This window comes from Phyllobates terribilis, unplaced genomic scaffold (genome assembly GCF_046119375.1).
Source record: "Phyllobates terribilis strain yellow unplaced genomic scaffold, ASM4611937v1 Scaffold_5__5_contigs__length_657084704, whole genome shotgun sequence".
NCBI classification, from domain to species: Eukaryota; Metazoa; Chordata; class Amphibia; order Anura; family Dendrobatidae; genus Phyllobates; species Phyllobates terribilis.
The window spans coordinates 22,410,519-22,432,113 of NW_027362765.1; the positions used below are offsets into that span (position 1 = coordinate 22,410,519).

The window sequence follows — 21,595 nt, forward strand, 5'->3', positions numbered from 1 at the left end:
CTTTGTCACGTTTCCTTAGTTTGAGCATGGACATTGTTTTCACTTTTTTAAAATTTTGTACAATGTATACCCATATACCATACATTTAGATACTCTGGATTAACTTTTTATCCTTATTGTGTTTTAAGGTTATGGATTAAATTTCCTATATGTTCTAATCTTTTATATATTATCCCATCCTCATCATTTATATGTGCTTTACTGGGAGGTCCTGCTTGTATAATAGCAAGGGTTCAGGGTTAAACACCTCAATATGCCCTCCTACCATATGATGGTGCTACAGCACCACTGCTCTTTACTGGGAGCAGTGTGCTCACGCTGGGAAGTCTACGCCACCATCTCCACGGCAATGCGTCTCCTGGATGTCATCTCGGCCCCGCTCTCCTGCGTGGTGTGGCCCTGAGGGGTGTGTCCATACAAGGGATGCGCCAAGATGCTGTTTGACACCACGGTTGGTGATTCAGGTGGTGGCAGCATCCCACATGAGCGCGGCATACAGCCACCATGAGGAATTGAGGAGGATAGGTATACCCTTACATCAGCGCTCAGGTGCAGCTGCATACAACCAGAGTAAGGTACCCCAATAGGTTGCTGACTTATATAAATTGTGAAAAGAATCTGGCTACCCATACCCTTTCTGAAGAAGCCAATTGGCAAAACGCATGTTAAAGGCACTAGTGGTAAAGATACTCTTAGTTTCATATGCAATTTATCATCCTTTAGCTTCCTTTCCATTTGATCTAGATGTTTGAAAATATAATTTGTCTATTAGCTCTGCTTAGCTTATTTGTTAAGTATTGGGTTACAAAGTGCTAACATGGCTTCTTACACTAGTATTTGAAAGTTTGTACCAAAGCCATTGGCACTTTTCCTTCTAGGGACTGACACTGCGTTATAATCTTATTACTTACCTTACTGTCACCTGCATTTCATTATAAACATTGTTCTCTCCTGTGTGGACTATCCACATATCAATTCATATTCACCTATATGGGATTGTGAAATTATGCCCTATTAATAGCACTTTATAATTATCCAAGATTATCCAATATAGCGCTAAGTATTTCATTTTTTTGCTTTATAGTCACTAGTATTTTCCAATTTGTCATCATTTTGGCTTATAACCTCTAGTGCTTTATAAGAGTTGGCATGTGATCTCCTTTTCACACACTAGGTGGAGTTATTGTTCTAGATATTTGGAATGTATGTTTACTTTTATTTAATGCTATTGGATTGTCTAGATTCAAATTGATAATGAAAAATTAATTTGAGCGGCAGGGGAATATCCTATAAGTATTAATCACATTGATGTACGATACATATATTGTCTCTGACCTGTGATATTGAGTTTCCTCATAGAAACTGGAGATGATTTTAAAATGCAGGTAACATGAGCGCGTGAGTGATTGGATATAGGGAATAAAGGAAAGTTCTGTGTCAAATATGACTCTAAGACAGTAACCGTGCCCCTTGGGAGTTATGGTTGAACCACCCAAGGTAATTGCAATATCGGATATAGGTAGGTTATTAGAGAGAGGAAACTTGAGAAGTTCCGTTTTGGAGAGATTCAGTTTCAGAGAGAGGGACGACATGGTGTTAGAGACAGCGGACAGACAATCTCTTGTATTTTGTATTAATGTGGGGGTGAAGTAAGGAGAAGATGTGTATAATTGAGTGTCATCAGCATAGAGATGATACTGGAAACCAAATCTACTGATGGTTTGTCCAATAGGGGGCAGAGTGTATGCAGAGAAAGGGAGGGGCCTAGGAAGAGCCTTGATAGTAATGGGACAAGGAGAGGAGTCGGAGCCAGCAAAAGATACAGTAAAAGAGTGGTCAGAGAGATAGGAGGAGAACCAGGAGAGAATGATATCCTTGAGGCCGATCAAGCTGAGCATTTTGAGAAGGAGCTGGTGATCCACAGTGTTGATTGTTGCAAAGAGATCCAAGAGAATCAGCAGGTAGTGGCCATTGGATTTTGCTGTTAATAGGTTATTAGAGACTTTAGTAAGGGCAGTTTTAGTAGAGTGTGAGGAGCATGACATTGGTATTGTCAATTCAAGGTGTGTTGGTCATTTCACCTCTATCCCCGCCCCCCCCAAACGACAGCCACCATGGCTTGGATGCAATTGGCCACAGTGGCCTTTATTAAAATGTGTTGTATATACCGTTAAGGTCCTTGAAGCTAAGAAGAGTCCGGTGATCCCAATGACACAGCTCCACTTGCTCCCAGCAGCACACCACCAGCCCAGGAGCACCAAGAACCCCCGAACCGTGGGGGGTCCAGACGGTTTGAAACCGCCACACCCGGGACTCGACATTCATTTATCAAAAGTCACCAGACCCTGATACCACACGTATAACCGAGGGATCCATGTCCTTTGGACACTCCCATACCAATTTGTAACCAACTTCAAGGACCCTAAGCACGCATGCCCGCTAGGGGCAGCCTGGGTATACCTCTGACTCACAAAGAGTCGTCCTACAGCGCTCAGGAGAGCAAAAACCCCCTTTGGGTGAAACCTCCAGGGAACCATGGCTGACGGACTGCCCTTCCCCTTGCTTAGAAGGATGCTGATCAAAGTGATTCCCCAGACCTGACACAGCTTCTTTTTTTTTCTACATAATGTACACAATTAGCAGATATATAGCAAAGCATTTAAGCATTTCTCGTATCCGGATAGGTTGCCCATCATCGGCAATTGCCACTGCGACCCATGTGGTCAACCAATTACTAGGGGAGGGCGGGATTTGTGTTGTGTCCTGAGGATGGGAAGAAAAGACCGAGCCACTCCCCTGGTGGCCTTATAAGCGGCGTACTCCGTACACGTCGCAAATCCACGGCTCCACTTTGAAAACATCATATAGTAGTGTTCAAAATAATAGCAGTGTGTTCAAAAATATGAGTTAAGCACAACATTTTTATAATAGTTTTTATTTCCATGCATTGGGAACATTGCACACTGTTTTCTAATTCAAAATATGAAGAGAAACATATATAATTTTTAACTACTTTAAAGAAAATTAAAAATAAACAATGGGCTGTGCAAAAAAATAGTATTGTCAGCATTTGTCTTTACAAACTCACAATATGTACTCTTTTTTTTTTTGAGGATTTAGCATTCCTGTGAATCACTAACCTAATAGTTGTATAAGAACAGCTTTTTAGAACTTCTTCACATCTATGTTGCATAGAGTCAATCAACTTTTGGCACCTGTCGACTGTTATTCCAGCCCAGGATGCTTTGACTACATCCCACAATTTTTTGACATTTGTTGGCTTTGCCTCAGAAACGTCATTCTTGATGTCACCCCACAAGTGTTCTATCGGATTAAGGTTCGGGGATTGGGCTGGCCACTCCATAACCTCAATTTTGTTGGACTGGAACCAAGATTTTGCTCGTTTACTGGTGTGTTTAGGGTCGTTGTCCGCTCAGTACACGTCGTACACACGTGGCTCGGCTCAGTACACGTCGTATACATGCGGCTCCGCTCAGTAATCGTTGTACAAACGCGGCTCCGCTCAGCACACGTCGTACACGTGCGGCTCCGCTCAGTACACGTCGTACACGCGCGGCTCCACTCAGTACACGTCGTACACGCGCGGCTCCGCTCAGTACACGTCGTACACGCACAGCTCCGCTCCGTACACACGCGGCTCTGCTCCGTACACCTCGTACACACGTGGCTCCATTCCGTACACCTCGTACACGCGCGGCTCTGCTCCATACACCTCGTACACGCGCGGCTCTGCTCCGTACACCTCGTACACGCGCGGCTCTGCTCCGTACACCTCGTACACGTGCGGCTCCGCTCCGTACACCTCGTACACGCGCGGCTCAGCTCCGTACACCTCGTTCACGCGCGGCTCCGCTCCGTACACCTCGTACACGCGCGGCTCCGCTCCGTACACCTCGTACACGCGCGGCTCCGGTCCGTACTCCTCGTACACACGCGGCTCCGCTCCGTACACCTCGTACACGCGCGGCTCCGTACACCTCGTACACGCGCGGCTCCGCTCCGTACACCTCGTACACGCGGCTCCGCTCCGTACACCTCGTACACACGCGGCTCCGCTCCGTACACCTCGTACACACGCGGCTCTGCTCCGTACGCCTCGTACACACGCGGCTCCGCTCCGTACGCCTCGTACACACGCGGCTCCGCTCCGTACGCCTCGTACACACATGGCTCTGCTACATCCACACTGTAAACCCCTCCTGACCCCACACATAAACTTCACCTCATCCAGCACCATGACAACCAGCACAGCAGAGTCCTGCATCCACTGAGGCCCCTGATCATGTGACCCCTGACTCCTCCCCTCCTGTGACCTCATCACAGGTCCTGTGCGCACAGAACAGCCATATATGTGGTAGCGGCTCTGCAGGTGGAGGTATGTGGAGTCCCCATTATTCTCTATCAGGATTTTTAAAAATTGCAAGGTCATGACACACATATATATATTATATTTATGATAATACACTTCAAAATAATAGTTATAAGTTACCATATAAACACCACTATACACATAACATGTCACCATACTGTTACTGATCAGCACCTGATATACCAATAACACCATTATATAAGGTATAAATAATACCACCAGACTGTGACCACTACTATTACCACCATACTGATGATGAATAAAAAGCATTGTACTAAGTCCAATATTACCGCCATACATTAGTTAAATAATATTTTTTTTTTATTTCTATAGCGCCAACATATTCCGCAGCACTTTACATTTTAGAGGGGACTTGTACAGACAATAAAAGACATTACAGAATAACAATAGTCACATAAATCCACAGATACCAGGAGGAGTGAGGGCCCTGCTCGCAAGCTTACAGTCTATGAGGAAATAGGGGAGATACGAAAGGTGGATGGTAACAATTGCTTGTGTTGTACGGTCAGCCATCATTGTAATAAAAAGGATAATCACTTAATGCTAAATGAACCAGTCACCAATCAGTATGTGAACAAGTACAGACACAGAAGTCTATTAAGTAGATGGGGGTGTGTGAACAGATAATACGAGGGAGCTGATTTGGAAGAAAGTTTTGTATGGGGGAAAATAAAAAGAATAGTTAGATAAGTGAGGTGAGGCGATAGGTCAGTATAAAGAAATGGGTTTTCAGGGCATGCTTAAAACTGTGGATATTGGGGATTAATCGGAGAATACTGGGTAGTGCATTGCAAAGAATTGGCGCAGCACATGAGAAGTTTTGGAGATGGGAGTGGGAGGATCGGATTGAGGATGCTAATCTTAGGTCATAGAATGCAGGGCACGGGTAGGGCGGTAGACTGAGATGAGATAGGAGGTGTATGGTGGTGCTGAAGCATGGAGCACTTTGTGGATGAGGGTGAAGAGTTTATATTGAACTCTGTAGCGGATGGTTAACTTGTGCAACGACTGGCAAAGGGTGGAGGCATCGGTGTAGCGGTTGGCAAGGAATATGATCCTGGCTGCTGCATTTAGGACAGATTGGAGAGGGGAGAGTTTATTAAGAGGGAGACCAGTTAGTAGAGAGTTGCAGTAGTCCAGACGACAATGAATCAGAGCAACAGTAAAAGTTTTTGCAGAGTCAAAGGTAAGAAAAGTTTGAATTCTAGAAATGTTTTTGAGGTGTAGATGACATGAGCGGGCGAGTGATTGGATCTGGGGAGAGAAGGAAAGATCTGAATCAAGTATGACCCCAAGCCAGTGGGCATGTTGCTGGGGAGTAATGGTGGAGCCACACATGGAGATGTCAATATTGTGCATAGGTAGGTTAGTGGAGGGAGGAAACAAGAAGTTCCGTTTTTAAATGGTTCAGTTTCAGATAGAGGGAGGACATAATGTTAGAGACAGCAGAAAGACAATTACTGGTATTTTGTAATAATTCAGGGGTGAGGTTAGGAGACGATGTGTATAATTGGGTGTCATCAGCATAAAGATGGTACTGAAAACCAAATCTACTGATTGTTTGTCCAATAGGGGTGGTGTATAAGGAGAAGAGGAGGGAGCCTAGGACCGATCCTTGAGGAACCCTGTCAGTAAGGGGAGGAAGAGGAGCCAGCAAAAGATACAGTGAAGGAGCGGTCAGTTAGGTAGGAGGAGAACCAGGATAGAACAGTGTCCTTGAGCCCGATAGAGCGGAGCATTGTGAGGTGGACCTGGTAATCCACAGTGTCGAATGCTGCAGAGAGATCCAGAAGAATCAGCAGGGAGTAGTGACCATTAGATTTAGCTGTTAGTAGATCATTAGAGACTTTAGTGAGTGCAGTTTCAGTGGAATGTAAAGAGAGGAAACCGGATTGTAGAGGGTCAAGAAGAGAATTATCTGAGAGATAGCGGATTAGACGGGAGTACACCAATCGTTTCAGGAGTTTAGAGATGAAAGGAAGATTAGACACAGGTCTGTAGTTAGCACATTTTTGGTCAAGGGATGGTTTTTTAAGCAATGGTTGTATTCTGGAGTGTTTAAATGAGGAGGGAAAGATACCAGATTAGAGAGAGAGATTAAATATTTTAGTTAGGTGAGTGGTGACAGCCGGGGAAAGAGACTGAAGGAGATGTGAGGGAACAAGGTCACTGGTGCAGGTAGTAGGGCGAGAAGGTGCAAGGAGCCTGAGCACTTCTTCTTCTGTGACTAGTTCAGACGGAGAGTGAGCTAGATGCAATGGGAGAGGGAGGACCTTTCATGGTATTAGGGGATTGGGAGAAAATTTCCTGTCTGATATGGTCAATTTTTTCTTTGAAATAATTAGTCAGGTCATCAGCACTGAGGTCGGTAGCTGGGGTTTTCACTCTTGGATGGAGGAGGGAATGAAAAGTGTCAAAGAGGCGTTTAGGATTTTTGGAAAGTGAGATGATGAGTAAATTGAAATAGGTTTGTTTGGAGAGGTGAACGGCGGAGTTGTATGTTTTAAGCATAAACTTATAATGAATGAAATCTTAGACAGGATTGGATTTTCTCCACAGACGTTCAGCACACTTGGAGCACCGCTGGAGAAAACGTGTTTGTAGCGTGTGCCAGGGTTGTTGCTGTCTGTACCGAGCTGTTCATTTTAATGTTTCAGTGCAGAGTCAGGACATGAAAGGGAGATCGGGGCCAATGATGACTGCAATTTCTTAACAAGTTTCTGGGTGTCAATGGCTTGTATATTTCTATAAGTGTGGTAAGTGGGGGTGTACTGAGCGGGACGACAGTTGCTAGCAGAGAATGAAAGAAGGTTGTGGTCAGAGAGTGGAGTTTGTAAAATCATTCACTGAGCAGAGGCGGGAGAAGATCAGGTCCAGTGTGTTTCCATCTTTGTGAGTAGAAGAGTTAGTAAGCTGTGAAAGGCCGAAGGAGGAGGTTAGAGATAAAAGGTGGGAGGCAGATGGGGAGAGTGGATTACTGATGGGGATGTGGAAGTCCCCCAAGATGAGGGTTGGAATGTCACAGGATAGAAAGTGAGGAAGCCAGGTGGTCTGGCTTCCTCACTGATGGGAGGGGCCCAGACGGCGATACACAACCGCCATTCGCAGGGAGGAGGGCTGGTATAGTCTGACAGTGTGGACCTGAAGATAAGTGAGGGTACTGGGGGTATGACCTGAAAAGTACATTTGGCTGATAGGAGCAGACCAACTCCTTCACCTTGTCTGCTCTTAGGTCTGGGGTATGTGAAAACTGTGGGCCACCATACGATAGAGCAGCAGCTGCGGTGTCCGACTGCTGGATCTAGGTTTTAGTAAAAGCCAGAAGGTTAAGGGAATTTGAAAGGAAAAAGTAATGGATGTAGAAGAGTTTGTTACATACTGACCGAGCGTTCCAAAGGGCACAATTGAAGGAGACAGAAGGCATGCAGGGAATATTAATGAGATTAGCAAGGTTTCTGAGTGAAGCATGGGAGGGGTTCGACTTACTACTAGAAGAAGGGTCAAGGTTGGTAGAGATATCTCCTGCGACTAGGAGGAGGAGGATAGAGAGAGTAAGCGAATGGTTAAGCAATTTGTGAGAGCGTTTCTTGTGTTGTATGGTGGGAGTGAATGGATCTGAGCAGTTTAGGTTAGTGAAAAGAGCATGAGTGCTGTACATAGGAGAGGAGAGAGGGTCCAATATGGATGGAGTACAAAGAGTGTGTGTAAGGACGGGGGATTTGATTGAATGCAGTAGCCAGAATATAAATGATACATTGATCATATAGTGGTCGACTACAAGGCTCTGCAGACTGTATAACTGAATATTGTACAAAACAGTCAAGTGAGGCGCCGTGCCCACTATGCGTTTTTCAAGCGGTTTTGCCGCGGAATTTCCACAGTGAAAACGCTTAAAAAAACGCTTGGTAATACGTGCCCCATGGTCCCCAATGATAATCCGCATGTGCTGTGCACATGGTGCGGAAATTTCCGCTGCGGATTATCATTGCGGAAAAATACGCAGCATGTTCATTAATTTTGCGGACACGCAGCGTAATCGCCGCCATTGACTTGCATTGGACCGCATGACATCCGCATCACTGCATCTGCACATGCGGATATCACACGGTTCAATGTGCGGATGGTACCCAGATCTGGAGGAGAGGAGACTCTCATCCAGACCTGGGTACCATAGAACCTGTAAAAAAAAGAATTTAAAATAAAGATTATACTTACCTTCCGATGGCCCCCAGTATTATCTCCGCTCCGTCCAGTCTGTTGTATGGGTCGCGGTGGTGTTTAAGGACCTGTGGTGACGTCATTTAGTCATGTGACAGGTCACCTGTGCATCGTGGGCACATAGCCTTACTCACAGGTGACATTATTTATAATGGTAGTTGTTTATCTTCTCTTCTCCATTCGGCCCAGACCGCTATGATGACTTCTTCCATCCATGCTTCACCTCTGCAGAACACTATACATGGACATCTTCGGCTCGTCACTATACCAGCACCTTGACCATTATTTCCACATAATGCTATAATCATCCATACAGGCCTAGACAGTAATAGTGCCCCCTCTATGACTCCATACAATAATGGTGTCCCCTTTACCCCTGCAAACTGTAATAATTCCCCTACATAGTATTAATGCCCCTTTGTGCTCACATGCAATAATAATCTGTGACCCCAACTGACACATTATTGCTTTATACCAGCATCACAACTCTAGTGATTATATTATTACATTCAATTTACATCGACTCACTTTCTTCCCATTCAGGTCTCTACAATATCATATCTTCTCAGTGGAGATCTCCTATATAAGAGAATTTTCCTGATTGATCCTTAAAGGATGGATAGGGACAGGGACAAGATGGCGGAGAGGATGTTACACCTCACCCTAGAGATCCTCTTCCGGCTTACTGGAGAGGTGAGAGATTCTGATGATGTCACATTACATCATTCTTATCTATGGGAATAACAGATGGACAGAAGTGGAGAGGTGAGGACTCTGGAGATGTCTGTAGTGAGATTTATTAATGTGTCTCTCCATAACCAGGATTACACAGTAGTGAAGAAGACCTCTAGTGAGCGCTGTCAGGATCCTGTGTCTGAGGGATGGGGAAGACCCCTGAGCTCAATCACAGTACCTCCACCTCACCCCCTGACATATGAGTACATCAGTGACCAGAAGATCCTAGAACTCACCTACAAGATGATTGAGCTGCTGACTGGAGAGGTGACACTGCTGGGAATGCTGGGACATTATACAGTTATGCTATGAGGGAATGGGGGGATGACGTTATCATTGAATGTGTCAGGTCCCTGTAAGGTGTCAAGATGTCACCGTCTATTTCTCCATGGAGGAGTGGGAGTATTTAGAAGGACACACAGATCTGTACAAGGATGTCATGATGGAGGTTCCCCAGACACTCACATCACCAGGTAATAGACAGGACTATATACACACGGCCTATAATTATCTGTATGTAAAGAATGAATTCAGTCCCTGTATGTGTTTCCTCCAGATCTATCCAGTAAGAGGACAACACCAGTGAGAGGTCACCGTCCTCTTCTTCCACAGGACTGTAAGCAGGAAAATGCCTATGTTCCTCAGGATCATCAGGTAGATGGAGAGAAGGTGTCATGAGATCTCCCCTATGATGTGTAGACGGCTGTGAAGGTCTTGTGTTTGGTCTTGTTTTATCCACCAGTATTATATGTTTTATACTTGTGTAATGAGAACGGTGGAGATGGCAGGATTAGAGCTGATCATAGATGTGACTTCTCCATCTGTCTGTGACTTTTACAATATTTGTTTCAGGGTGAAGATCTGACCCATATTAATACTACAGAGACATATGTGAGGGGTGATGAGTGGTGTAAAGAGGAGATTCCTACAGATAACCGCCTAGGTGGGTAGTAACCACTAAATGCAGAGAAGTCACAGATTCTTCTCATGGGAATGTGTATGTGTGTATACAAGTGCTTCTCACAAAATGAGAATATCATCAAAAAGTTAATTTATTTGAGTTCTTCAATCCACAAAGTGAAACTCATATATTATATAGAGTCATTACAAACAAAGTGATCTATTTCAAGTGTTTATTTCTGTTAATGTTGATGATTATGGCTTACAGCCAATGAAAACACAAAAAGTCATTATCTCAGTAAATTAGAATAATTAACAAAAAACACCTGCTTAGGCTTCCTACGCATTTAAAAAGGTCCCTTAGTCTGTTTCAGTAGGCTCCACAATTGTGTAGGAAGCCTATGCAGGTGTTTTTTTGTTAATTATTCTAATTTACTGAGATAATTAATTTCCAATAAAGTTGCTGAAAATAAATTCTTATATATAATATTGTGTGCATTTTTGGCTACAATAAAGATTTTTATTGTTCATCTCGTTTGTACGTAATTTCACACGTGTTTTTGGCAAAATTGGATCTGAAAATGTTTTCATAAACCCAAATTTTGCATACCTGTGTTCTTAGCTAACAAATAAAAACTTCATCATCCTGGTAGATGGCAGCATATTTTTTTATGAAGAATGATTCAGTACATCTGTCCATTCATTCTTCCTTCAGTTATGTGAAGTTAGCCAGTGCCATATACTGAAAAACAACCCCACACCATGATGTTCCCACCTCCAAACTTCTCTGTTGGTATGGTGTTTTTGGAGTGAAAAGCAGTGCCTTTTGGCCCCCAGACATGGCATGTATTATGGCATCCAAAGAGTTCAATTTTGGTTTCATTTGATCAGACTATATTCTCCCAGTATTTCACAGGCTTGTCTAAATGTTGTTGAGCAAATTTTAAATGTGTTTGAAAGTGCTTTTTGTTCAGCAATGGAGTCTTGCATGGTGAGCGTACATACAGGACATGGAGGTTGAGTGCATTACTTATAGTTTTCATTGAAACGATTATAATTGCTGATTGGTTATTGGCTGTTGGACAACTCTTCTGATAATTCTTTTCATTCCTCTATTTGAAATCTTGCAGGGAGCACCTGGTCATGGCCAATTTATGGTGAAATTATGTTCTTTCCACTTCCGGATTATAGCTCTAACAGTGCTCACTGGAACCTTCAGTAGTTTAGAAATTCTTCTCCAACCAATCAGTATGTTTTGCAACAATAAGGTTGTGGAGGTCTTGAGGCAGCTCAATGGTTTTACCTATAATGAGATATTTCTTATGTGGCACCTTGGTAATGAGATACCTTTCTATAGGCAATAAGTTGAACCAACTGATATTATTTTTCACTAAGTGGCAGGATTTCTTTCTAATTACTGATGGATTTCAGTTGGTGCATTGACTTTCCATGGCTTTTTACACCTCTCCTTCTTCATGTGTTCAATTCTTTTGAAAAGATTTAATCCATCCCACATCAGCGCTGCTTGTCTGTTACTTCAGCGTGCAGCCATCCTGACACGTGACTAGGACATCTGCAGTTTGAACTTTGTCACAGACGCCATGTTTATTACATTCTCAGAGAACCCTTTTAATGTTATTCCTTCTTCAAGGTTTTTATTTGTAAAACTTTTCTCTGAATTATCAAGGAAGAGATTTTCTTAAAGAGGCAAATAGATCTGTGACAGGAGCCTTAGGATAGGACCTTCATGACAATGCTTGTCACTTTTGCCATATGAGGAGACATTATTGGAAGCCTTGAATCATGGACCACTACTTTTAGAATGAGTTCCACCAAGACCACTTAGACTATAAGTCGGCACAACTCACTGTGTTATCCAGCACACAAATCCAGTACAGGAGTGATCTCTCTGCACACAAGTGGCGCTCAGTGTTGCAGGTCACAGTTTATGCAAAAGTTCCATCTGGAAAGAAAATGTACAGCTCTAACTAAACATTGCACATCCATGTTTTGTTTTTTCTTTTAAATAAATTGAAAGCTTGAAGTAGATCATAAAGGAAGGAAACATCTCAAAGACATGCGCTTTTTTCCCCCACTCCTAGCTTTTTAATTTTTTTGCACATCAGAAATGCAAGATTCTACATCTGGGCAAGAGAAACTAAAATTATGCCTAAAGAATCTGAGATATAGAACTAAGCAATAGCCTGTGTAAAAAAAGACTTGGGTATACTAATAGATCACAAACTGCACATGAGTCAACATCGTGATGCAGCAGCAAAAAAGGCAAACACAGTTCTGGGATGTATTAAGAGAAGCATAGAGTCTAGATTACGTGAAGTAATTATCCCCCTCTACTTTTCCTTGATCAGATCTCATCTGGAATACTATGTATAGTTCTGGGAACCACATTTTAAAAAAGACGTTGAAAAACTGGAGCAACTTCAGAGAAGAGCCACCAAAATGGTGAGCGGACTGCGAAGCTATGTCCTACGAGGAATGTTTAAAGGATCTGAGAATGTTTAGCTTGCAAAAAAGAAGGCTGAGAGGAGACTTAATTGCTGTCTACAAATATTTGAAGGGATGTCACAGTGTAGAGGGATCATAGTTATTTTGATTTGCTTGAGGAAACACAAGAAGCAATAGAATGAAACTGAAAGGGAGAAGATACAGTGAGGTTGATCAAGGAGTGGAACAGGCTGCCATGAGAGATGGTCAGTTTGCCTTGAAGCCTTTAAACAGAGGCTGGACAGACATCTGTCTGATATGGTTTCATGAATCCTTCATTGAACAGGGGGTTGGACACACTGTCCCTGGAGGTCCCTTCCAACTTTAACATTCTATGATTTTCCACTGAACATTTAACTCGAAAAGACTGACGACAGGCCTTTAGAAACACAAATCTATTAAGAAGTTGGGTTCATTAAAAAAAAATAAACTGCAAGAAAGTAGCTGGTAGCCTAGCATCATCTTCTAGTGTTTGTTTTAAGGTCAACTGTTAGGCTTCATTCCGACATACCTATGATTTTTATCTTGCGTGTCAGTTTTACCATCACAGATTTTCACGCATGAAAAAAAAAATACTAAGCTTCTCTCATTGCAATGTTAATCACTGATGCCATCCTTGTGTTGTCCGTGATTTTCAAAGACCCATAGACTCAAATTAGTAATTTTGATCCAGAACTCAAAGACAGATTTTTTATTTTTTTTGCAGACACATAGTCTGCAAAAAATTACAGGCAGGTTTATAGCACCATCAAAATCATTGATAAAATGCATGTGTGATTCACAACATCTTAACGAGGACTTGGATTGGGATCTGTTTTGCATCACTGTCTTAGTTAAAGGGGTTGTCCACTACTTTTACATTGATGCCCTATCCATAGGATAGGGTATCAATGTATGATCGGCTGGGGTCCCGCACGTGGCACCCCCGCCGATCAAATGTTATTGGTGCCAGCGGCGGCTGCCGGTGGCCGGAAGTGCTTACCTGCGCTGCTTGGCCGTCAAGTGGTAGTGGCCGCCGCGGGGTACTGCACCTCCACCTCCCATTCAATTGAATGGGAGGTGGATGTGATGTGCAGAAACAAGCGCCAGCCACTACCTCTTGACGGCCAAGCAGCACAGGTAAGGACTTCCGGCAGCCGCCGCTGGCACCGATAACATCTGATCGGCGGGGGTGCCACGTGCGGGACCCTGGCCGATCATACATTGATGCTCTATCCTACGGATAAGGCAGCAATGTGAAAGTAGTGAACAACTTCTTTTAAAAGCAAAGTTTGCTGCACGCCTTGTATTTTGTATGGGCATTTTTAGATATAAATGACAAAACATATCAATTTAAATTTTATGTCTTATTATTCAAAACTGATAAAATAATTTTTATTTTTGGCAGATGACTGTACCCACAGCTCAGAGGGACATTGGCTATCTTTAGATTGTAAAACAGATGATCGTGGTATCACACAAGATATATGTGAAGAGCATGTCATAATTCCAAATCTAGCCCTTCACAGCAACCATCTATCATCTGATCCTTTTGAACAGGTCCTATCTTCTGATTCATCGCACAATGTCAAGAAAAATAAACGCCGCAGAAGAGGTGTCATAAATCAAAATGGTCAAACAGGGAAGAAGACCTTTTCATGTTCAGAATGTGGAAAATGTTTTGACCGGATATCTAAACTTATTATACATAAGAAATGTCACACAGGGGAGAAGCCATATTCTTGTGAAGAATGTGGGAAATGTTTCAGAGAGAAATCAGATCTTTTTTGTCATCAGAGAATTCATACAGGGGAGAAGCCGTTTATATGTTCAGAATGTGGGAAATGTTTTAATAAAAAAGCAAATCTTGTTAGACATCAGTGGGTTCACACAGGTGTGAAGCCATTTACATGTTCCGAATGTGGGACACTTTTTACCGCTAAATCATCTCTCATTGAACATCAAAATATTCACACAGGAGCTAAACCATATTCATGTTCAGAATGTGGGAAATGTTATAGCTCCAAATCAATTCTTGTTAAACATCAGAGAATTCACACAGGGGAGAGGCCGTTTTTATGTTCAGAATGTGGAAAAAGTTTCAACCAAAAATCGTGCCTTGTTTCACATCTGAGAATTCACACAGGAGCAAAGCCATATTCATGTCCAGAATGTGGGAAATTTTATACGTCCAATTCAATTCTTGTTAAACATCAGAGAATTCACACAGGAAATACCTATTCATGTTCAGTATGTGGGAAACTTTTTAAATATAAATCATCTCTTATTACACATCAAAGTATTCATACAGGGGTGAAGCCATTTTCATGCCCAGAATGTGGAAAATGTTTTAGCCAGAATTCATATCTTGTTAGACATCGAAGGACTCACACGGGGGAGAAGCCATTTTCATGCCTAGAATGTGAGAAATGTTTTGCCAAGAAATCAAGTCTCAATAAACATCGAAAAGCTCATGCAGAGCAGAAGGCACTTTAATATACCATATGTAGAAAGTGTTTTTCATTTTTACATCATCATGTATCAATATATATTATATAAAAATGCATCCACTGAACATTTCACTTTTGTGGTGCATTTGACTCAATGACAGGATGAGCAGAATGCGGTACATGTGGTTACTGTTTGTTAGTGTCTATTTTATTTTCTCTTTCTATCCATCCAGAGTGACGTATTGAATGGTCCATTGCAGAATTGATTAACTCTTCATCATCAATTGCTATAACTTTGGTTGACAAAAACATACACTTCTGTCTACCTTGTTTCTACACATACTCTGCCTCCAACTTTAGGTATTCAACTATAAGCTGACCAGAATATAAGCCGAGGCACCTAATTTTACCACAAAAAACTGGGAAAGTTTATTGACTCGGGTATAAGCCTAGGGTGGGAAATGCTGCAGCTACTTGTAAATTTCCCCATCCTGGTAAGCATTGCCCACTCATCCCCAATCCTGGCATGAATGGCCCCCTCATCCCAATCTTGGTATGCATGGCCCCCTCATCCCCAATCCTGGTATGCATGGCTCCCTCATCACCATTACTGGTATGCATGGCCCCCTCATCACCATTACTGGTATGCATGGCCCCTTCATCACTAATGCTGGTATGCGTGGCCCCCTCTTCCTCAATCCTGATATGCATGGCCCCCTCTTCCTCAATCCTGGTATGCATGGCCCCTTCTTCTCCATTCCTGTTATGTATGGCCCCCTCTTCGCCAATCCTGGTATGCATGGCCCCATCATCCCCCGTCCTAGTATGCATGGCCCCACTCAACCACCAATCCTGGTATGCATTTCCCCCTCATCCCTCAATCCTGGTGTGCATGGCCCCTCCTCCCCATCCTGATATACATGGCCTCCCATCACTGCACATATGAAAAAAATAAACACTTATATTCACCTTCCTTCCCTCTGCTCCAGCACTGCGTTCTGTCTACCAGCAACTGATCTCCGCATCTGAGCAGCGCATGACATCACTGCCATGCACTCTCAGACACTGAGGTGAAATGCAGGGATATTCACTCCTCTCCGGGACTATGGGCATGGAGAGGAGTGAATATTCATTTTCTTTAATAGTGCGCACTGTCAATAGCAGCCGCAGCTCCTGCTGTGGCTCAGCGATCCTGTGTAGCCGCTACTAAAGAGAATGAATATTCACTCTTCTCCACTCCCATGGGCTTGGAGACGAGTGAATATTAATTGTCTTTAGCAGCGGGCACACATGGCAGCTGCAGCAGATGGCTACTGCTTGTGCACTGCTCCTCCGCCACCGCAACCCACCCACCACCTTTCACAGCCGAATATACTGTAATGTAAGTATACAGTCGAGTATAAGCCGAGTGGGCTTTTTCAGCCTAAAAAATGTGCTGAAAAAGTCGGCTTATACATGAGTATATACGGTAAATATAATTTTTTCTTATTTATTCTGTCATTAAAGGATTTTCCCGGGACTTAGGGCTTTTTTGACTATGGGCCTATGAACTTACCGGCAAATAGTAGTTTACTACCTACCTTTTCTGCCCTCTGACAAACTGTTCCGGCTTAGAGGGGTCACAGACAGCTCCTGCTGGAGATTCTCCTGTTTCCAGTGACATCATATCAACAGAGCAGCTTCTTCACTTTTGCTCTACTCTGTTCAAGTGACATCACTGCTGATGTCGTGCTGTATGACAGCCCGCTCCCTGCTGCCTAATTGCAGGGAGCTGGCTTTCAATCAGCATGACATTGGCAGTGATGATTCGTTGACAGAGCAGACCGTAAGTGAAAGAACTGCTCTTTTGATGAAAAGTCAAATGAAGCCAGAGAATCTCTTCCTGAGTCAGAACAGATTATCTCAAGGCATAATAGGCAGGTAGTTAGCATCTACCTTCTGGTAAGTTCTTAGCCCCATAGCCAAAAAAAACCCAAAGTCCCGAATAACCCCTTTAACTCAAAGTAGATTTTTAAATGTTAATACCTGACTGAATGGGCAAACACTTGGCAAATGATGTTTAATGTAGATAAATGTAGAGTAATGCACCTGGGATGGAGTAATCCTATTGCTGCATATACATTAAATGGGAGTATACTCTGGAGTACAGAACAGGAGAAGGACTTGGGTATTCTGGTTACAAGTAAGCTGAACACCAGCACTCAATGTCAAGCAGCAGCCGCAAAAGCAAACAAGATTTTAGGATGTATAAAAAGGGAGATAAAATCCCAGGATCCCAACGTATTGTTACCCCTTTATAAATCATTGGTGAGGCCACGCCTAGAATATGGGATCCAGTTTTGGGCTCCACATTTTAAAAAGGATATTCAGAAGTTAGAGTCAGTTCAAAGGCGGGCAACTAGATTATTACAAGGGATGGAAGGCCTCTCATATGGTGAGAGGTTGAAAAAGTTGGGCTTGTTTAGCTTAGAAAAAAGATGCCTCAGAAGAGATCTCATTTACATGTACAAATATATATGTGGTCATTACTAAGTACTGGCACATGACTTATTCCTTCCAAAGACCGCACTAAGGACCAGAGGCCACTCATTACAGGTGGAAGAATGGCGATCCTGGCTGCTAGATAGGAAAGGGTTCTTTACAGTCAGAGCAATCAGACTGTGGAATGCCCTACCACAAGAGGTAGTAGTGGCAGATACAATAACAGCTTTTAAATAGGGGCTGGATGATTTCCTCTATACACATAACATTGTGGGTTATAGCTAAATTAGTGACAAAATGTACAATTGGTGGTGGAAACTCAGTCTCTCTACCCTGGTGTAAAATTGTTATACTGACTCAGCAGAACAATTATACATATAAGCACGTAGGATGATGAAGCTTGAGAACCACACCCCCATTGTGCTGAGTCGGTCAAGGAGAAGATATATCTATATTTATGTCACAGCCTTGATCCACAGTTGAGAGATGTAAGTTTGCTTTCCATTTTTATCACATACTGTTAGCCATCCAGGCATTACCTCCATTTGTTTGTTCAATATTCCTGTTTGTTTCCCTTACTTTGGCACTAGTTTATTATGTTGATACCCTGGTGACGGTGTCTTAAGTTAATTGACATAATTTCCACTATGTTTGTGGCCTGTTACTGTTTGTGAATATCTGAGATTGTGGGTTTTAATAATCACCTAGGCAGGTTAACGATGCAACAGTATTTTATTCCTTACATCCAAGGTAATACAGCAATTCCAGGTAAATATCCAAAATAGAATTGTCTCTGTCCACAATCCTCCATACGAGAGACAAAACGATGGAAGCACAGTCCTTTAAGAAAGTTTAAATCCCAACGGCATATCCCACAACTGTAACACGTTTATCCAGCCCAGTTGGTACTGATTTACATATACCGTCGATCCATCCATGGTCCAGGTCCCAAGATTAGATCCTACCCCTTCAACGACATTCCACCAACACCCCACTAAACATGGCTCCTTTTCTCCTTCAATGGGATCAGCCCCCGAATGGGCAGAACGGCTCTTGCCCTCCCCCCCGAAAGCTAAGTATACATTAGTGGAGGTATTTTTCTCACGTCGAACCCATCACCTGGGTCTGTATGTGAGACTCCCCTGTATGTGGTGATGGCTCCGATTGGATCTACTTTGAACACTCACACAATGGGCCTAGTTGCTGTCTGAACAATGGTTAGAGGCTCCTGAGATACTAATGAGATTACTGGAATGCTGGACACTTTACAAGTGAAGTTAGTGCACATACTGATGAGCAAGCAGAACCCTAATAAAACACTGCAAGCCAATTTCTAATAAAACACAAAAACACAATAATAATATTGACGGAAATGGTGCTCCTTGCTGGAAAAGTCTTTAGTAAATGGGCAGCTCCTCACACTGAGGCTTTTGGTGGATCCACGGACTACCCAGTACAAACGTCTGTGTTTTCCCCTTCAATTAAAGATGAGAATTAAAGATGAGTACCTCAAAGTGACAATTTTTCCGCTACAAATCTTTCTTGATACCAAAGTGTGGATTGAAAACATTACTTAATGTCTGTTTGTATTCGCTGTGGTACTTGTTTTCCTCGTTCAATGATGTTGTGTTTCACTCACAGAGCACTGTTTAATATTAATTATGGTTATTCATTTTTACTCTCAACTTCATACTGACTATATTTGCTGACATGACATTTAGTTTATTATTTTTACACTTGGCATGGGTGTATGTTGTTAACACAATACGGACTTCCATGAATGGATATAGCAGGTGCTATATATTTCCACATGACACTTAGGGAAGGGGACACTCTTCTCTCTCTTCACTCAGAAAGTCTACGATCAGGAGCTCACACGTACTCTTGGCCACATAGCATTTTAGGCCTACAAACACAGAGGCTGACATGTGCTCCTTTTGGTTCCGGTTCTAGGACATTCATACTTGTGGATAAACCTGCCTTACATGTGCTCCTATTTCTGCAACATCTTGGGCAATGATATTGACATGGACAAATGTAAACTTCCATCCAGGTCCCAGGAAAAGATAGATGAACAAACGTCATCTAATCTAGTGAGCTAATCATGGACAAATTGATGATTTCTTTGTCACTACTTAACATATCCTGTATTTTGCTTCAATAATTCTTTTTGGCAACTCAATCCAATAAATTACAACTTTTTTTATTATCATAACATTTTCTTTGGAGTATCGCATTTGGTAAGAAGTCCTGAATAAATATATGGTAAATGTATATTTAACAAGCGCAGCATATGAAATCTCTGCTTTGCAGTCTAGCTGGGTGTTTCTTCACAATCTTCTCTGGGGAAGTATGGTAGTATGCGTAGATAACATTTGGGATAGAGGACATATGACGTGGCCTATTCTGAATTTTATGTATAGTGTTCAAGAATTGATTCTTTTGCAGTTTTCACTCTTCAAAATACATAATTACTAAAAAATCATGAGTTCAAAATGGTCAAATATTGGTTTATACTCAGACTCAGTAAAAAGACTGGCACTCGCGTTGTTGAAGTTATTTCAAAACTTTGTAGTTTTTATTTTTGTTATTTGAATGTCTAACGGAAAATGATCAAATTGTCAAAATTCATTTAAACTATTCCTTTACTTACTAAATCTTCCTTGATTCAAAAATTGAATACAAAAATTGATGTGACATCACAGCAGCAGCGGAAGGCCAGAACTCGTAGGGTGAGTACCTGATGATGAGTTTCTTATTTTACGTACTTAAAACACTTTGGTAACCACTTTACTAAAAGTGGACATCTCCTTTAAGTTATTATTTGCTGCTGGGCATACCAAAGTGTGGGCTTCCTGTGCATCATTCCACTGCTCATCTGTCAATGTTGGGAGTAACTGTTGCCTTTTATCTTTAATGGTTAATTGAGTGGAAGTAATTCTTGTATTCAATAAAAATGTATACAAGGCTGAGACCTGTGAGGCCCTGAGTTGTAAATACACTAAGGGATACTCAGATATTCCTAATCTGGGATGGGAGAACTGACTTGTCCCGGCATGTCTTCATTGAAGATCCCTGTAGAAAATTATTTGAGGAATATCATATCTTTTTCCACATCTGATCGAATGATAATAAAATATTTCCCTCAAAAATTTGGCTAATCTTTGTAACGCTATGGTTTTTCCAGAGTGCAGTCTCCTAGAAACCTTCAAGGGAAGAAAATTCAAGATCATCCAACAATTGGATTTCCCCCATACAGTTTGTAACGTCCACTGTATATTTACATTCCCGCACCACTTATATGGTTAACTGCTGCATTGGCAGCAAACCAAAAGAAAGCCCAGAAGGACTTCTCTAGAGAATATGCCATTAGGGCGTCTTCATTCAGTTTTTTCTCTTCAAATAAATATGCCCTCAAAGATCTCAACTGCTCAGCCAGATAATGCATTGATCAGGCAAAGCATAGCTTCCACTGATGTTTAGGTCTTTTGTATTTTTTCAAAACTGAGTTTAGATCTGCTTGAGCCCGAAATATACTTGACCACGAGACTGCAGTTTCCTGAAGAAACATTTTGGGACTAGAACTGAGGAGTTCTGCAACAAATACAAATATCTGGTCAAAATTACCATTCTTGGAAGATTAATCCTCCCAGCTATGAATAAAGTTGGTGAGTGAGCTCCAGGTTCTCAACTTATTTTTCAATATATCAAACAATAGGTATATGATATCTTCTATAGCCAATACCTGGTTACTATTTATGATTAAGTTTGCTATCTATTTATGTAGTGTAGTGTACGTACGGCAATATACTCACTGATCGCCGTCTTCCCCGGTTTCCAGTGCCATTACAGACCTCTTCTGGGTCACTTTATGGCTACTCCAACTTGCCAGATCACACTGGGCACTATGGCCTTT

General features: G+C 42.3%; 1 protein-coding gene across 1 annotated transcript in view; it reads left to right on the plus strand.

Moving 5' to 3' along the window:
- Positions 1-16,274, plus strand: part of LOC141271387 (uncharacterized) — a 90,338-nt gene extending 74,064 nt beyond the window's left edge. The window contains exons 12-16 of the mRNA XM_073681480.1: positions 9,455-9,631; positions 9,714-9,837; positions 9,921-10,018; positions 10,217-10,307; positions 14,157-16,274. Coding sequence (XP_073537581.1) covers positions 9,455-9,631; positions 9,714-9,837; positions 9,921-10,018; positions 10,217-10,307; positions 14,157-15,244 — 1,578 coding nt within the window. The 3' untranslated portion in view covers positions 15,245-16,274. The remainder of the gene's footprint in view (positions 1-9,454; positions 9,632-9,713; positions 9,838-9,920; positions 10,019-10,216; positions 10,308-14,156) is intronic.
- Positions 16,275-21,595: the final 5,321 nt, after the last annotated feature.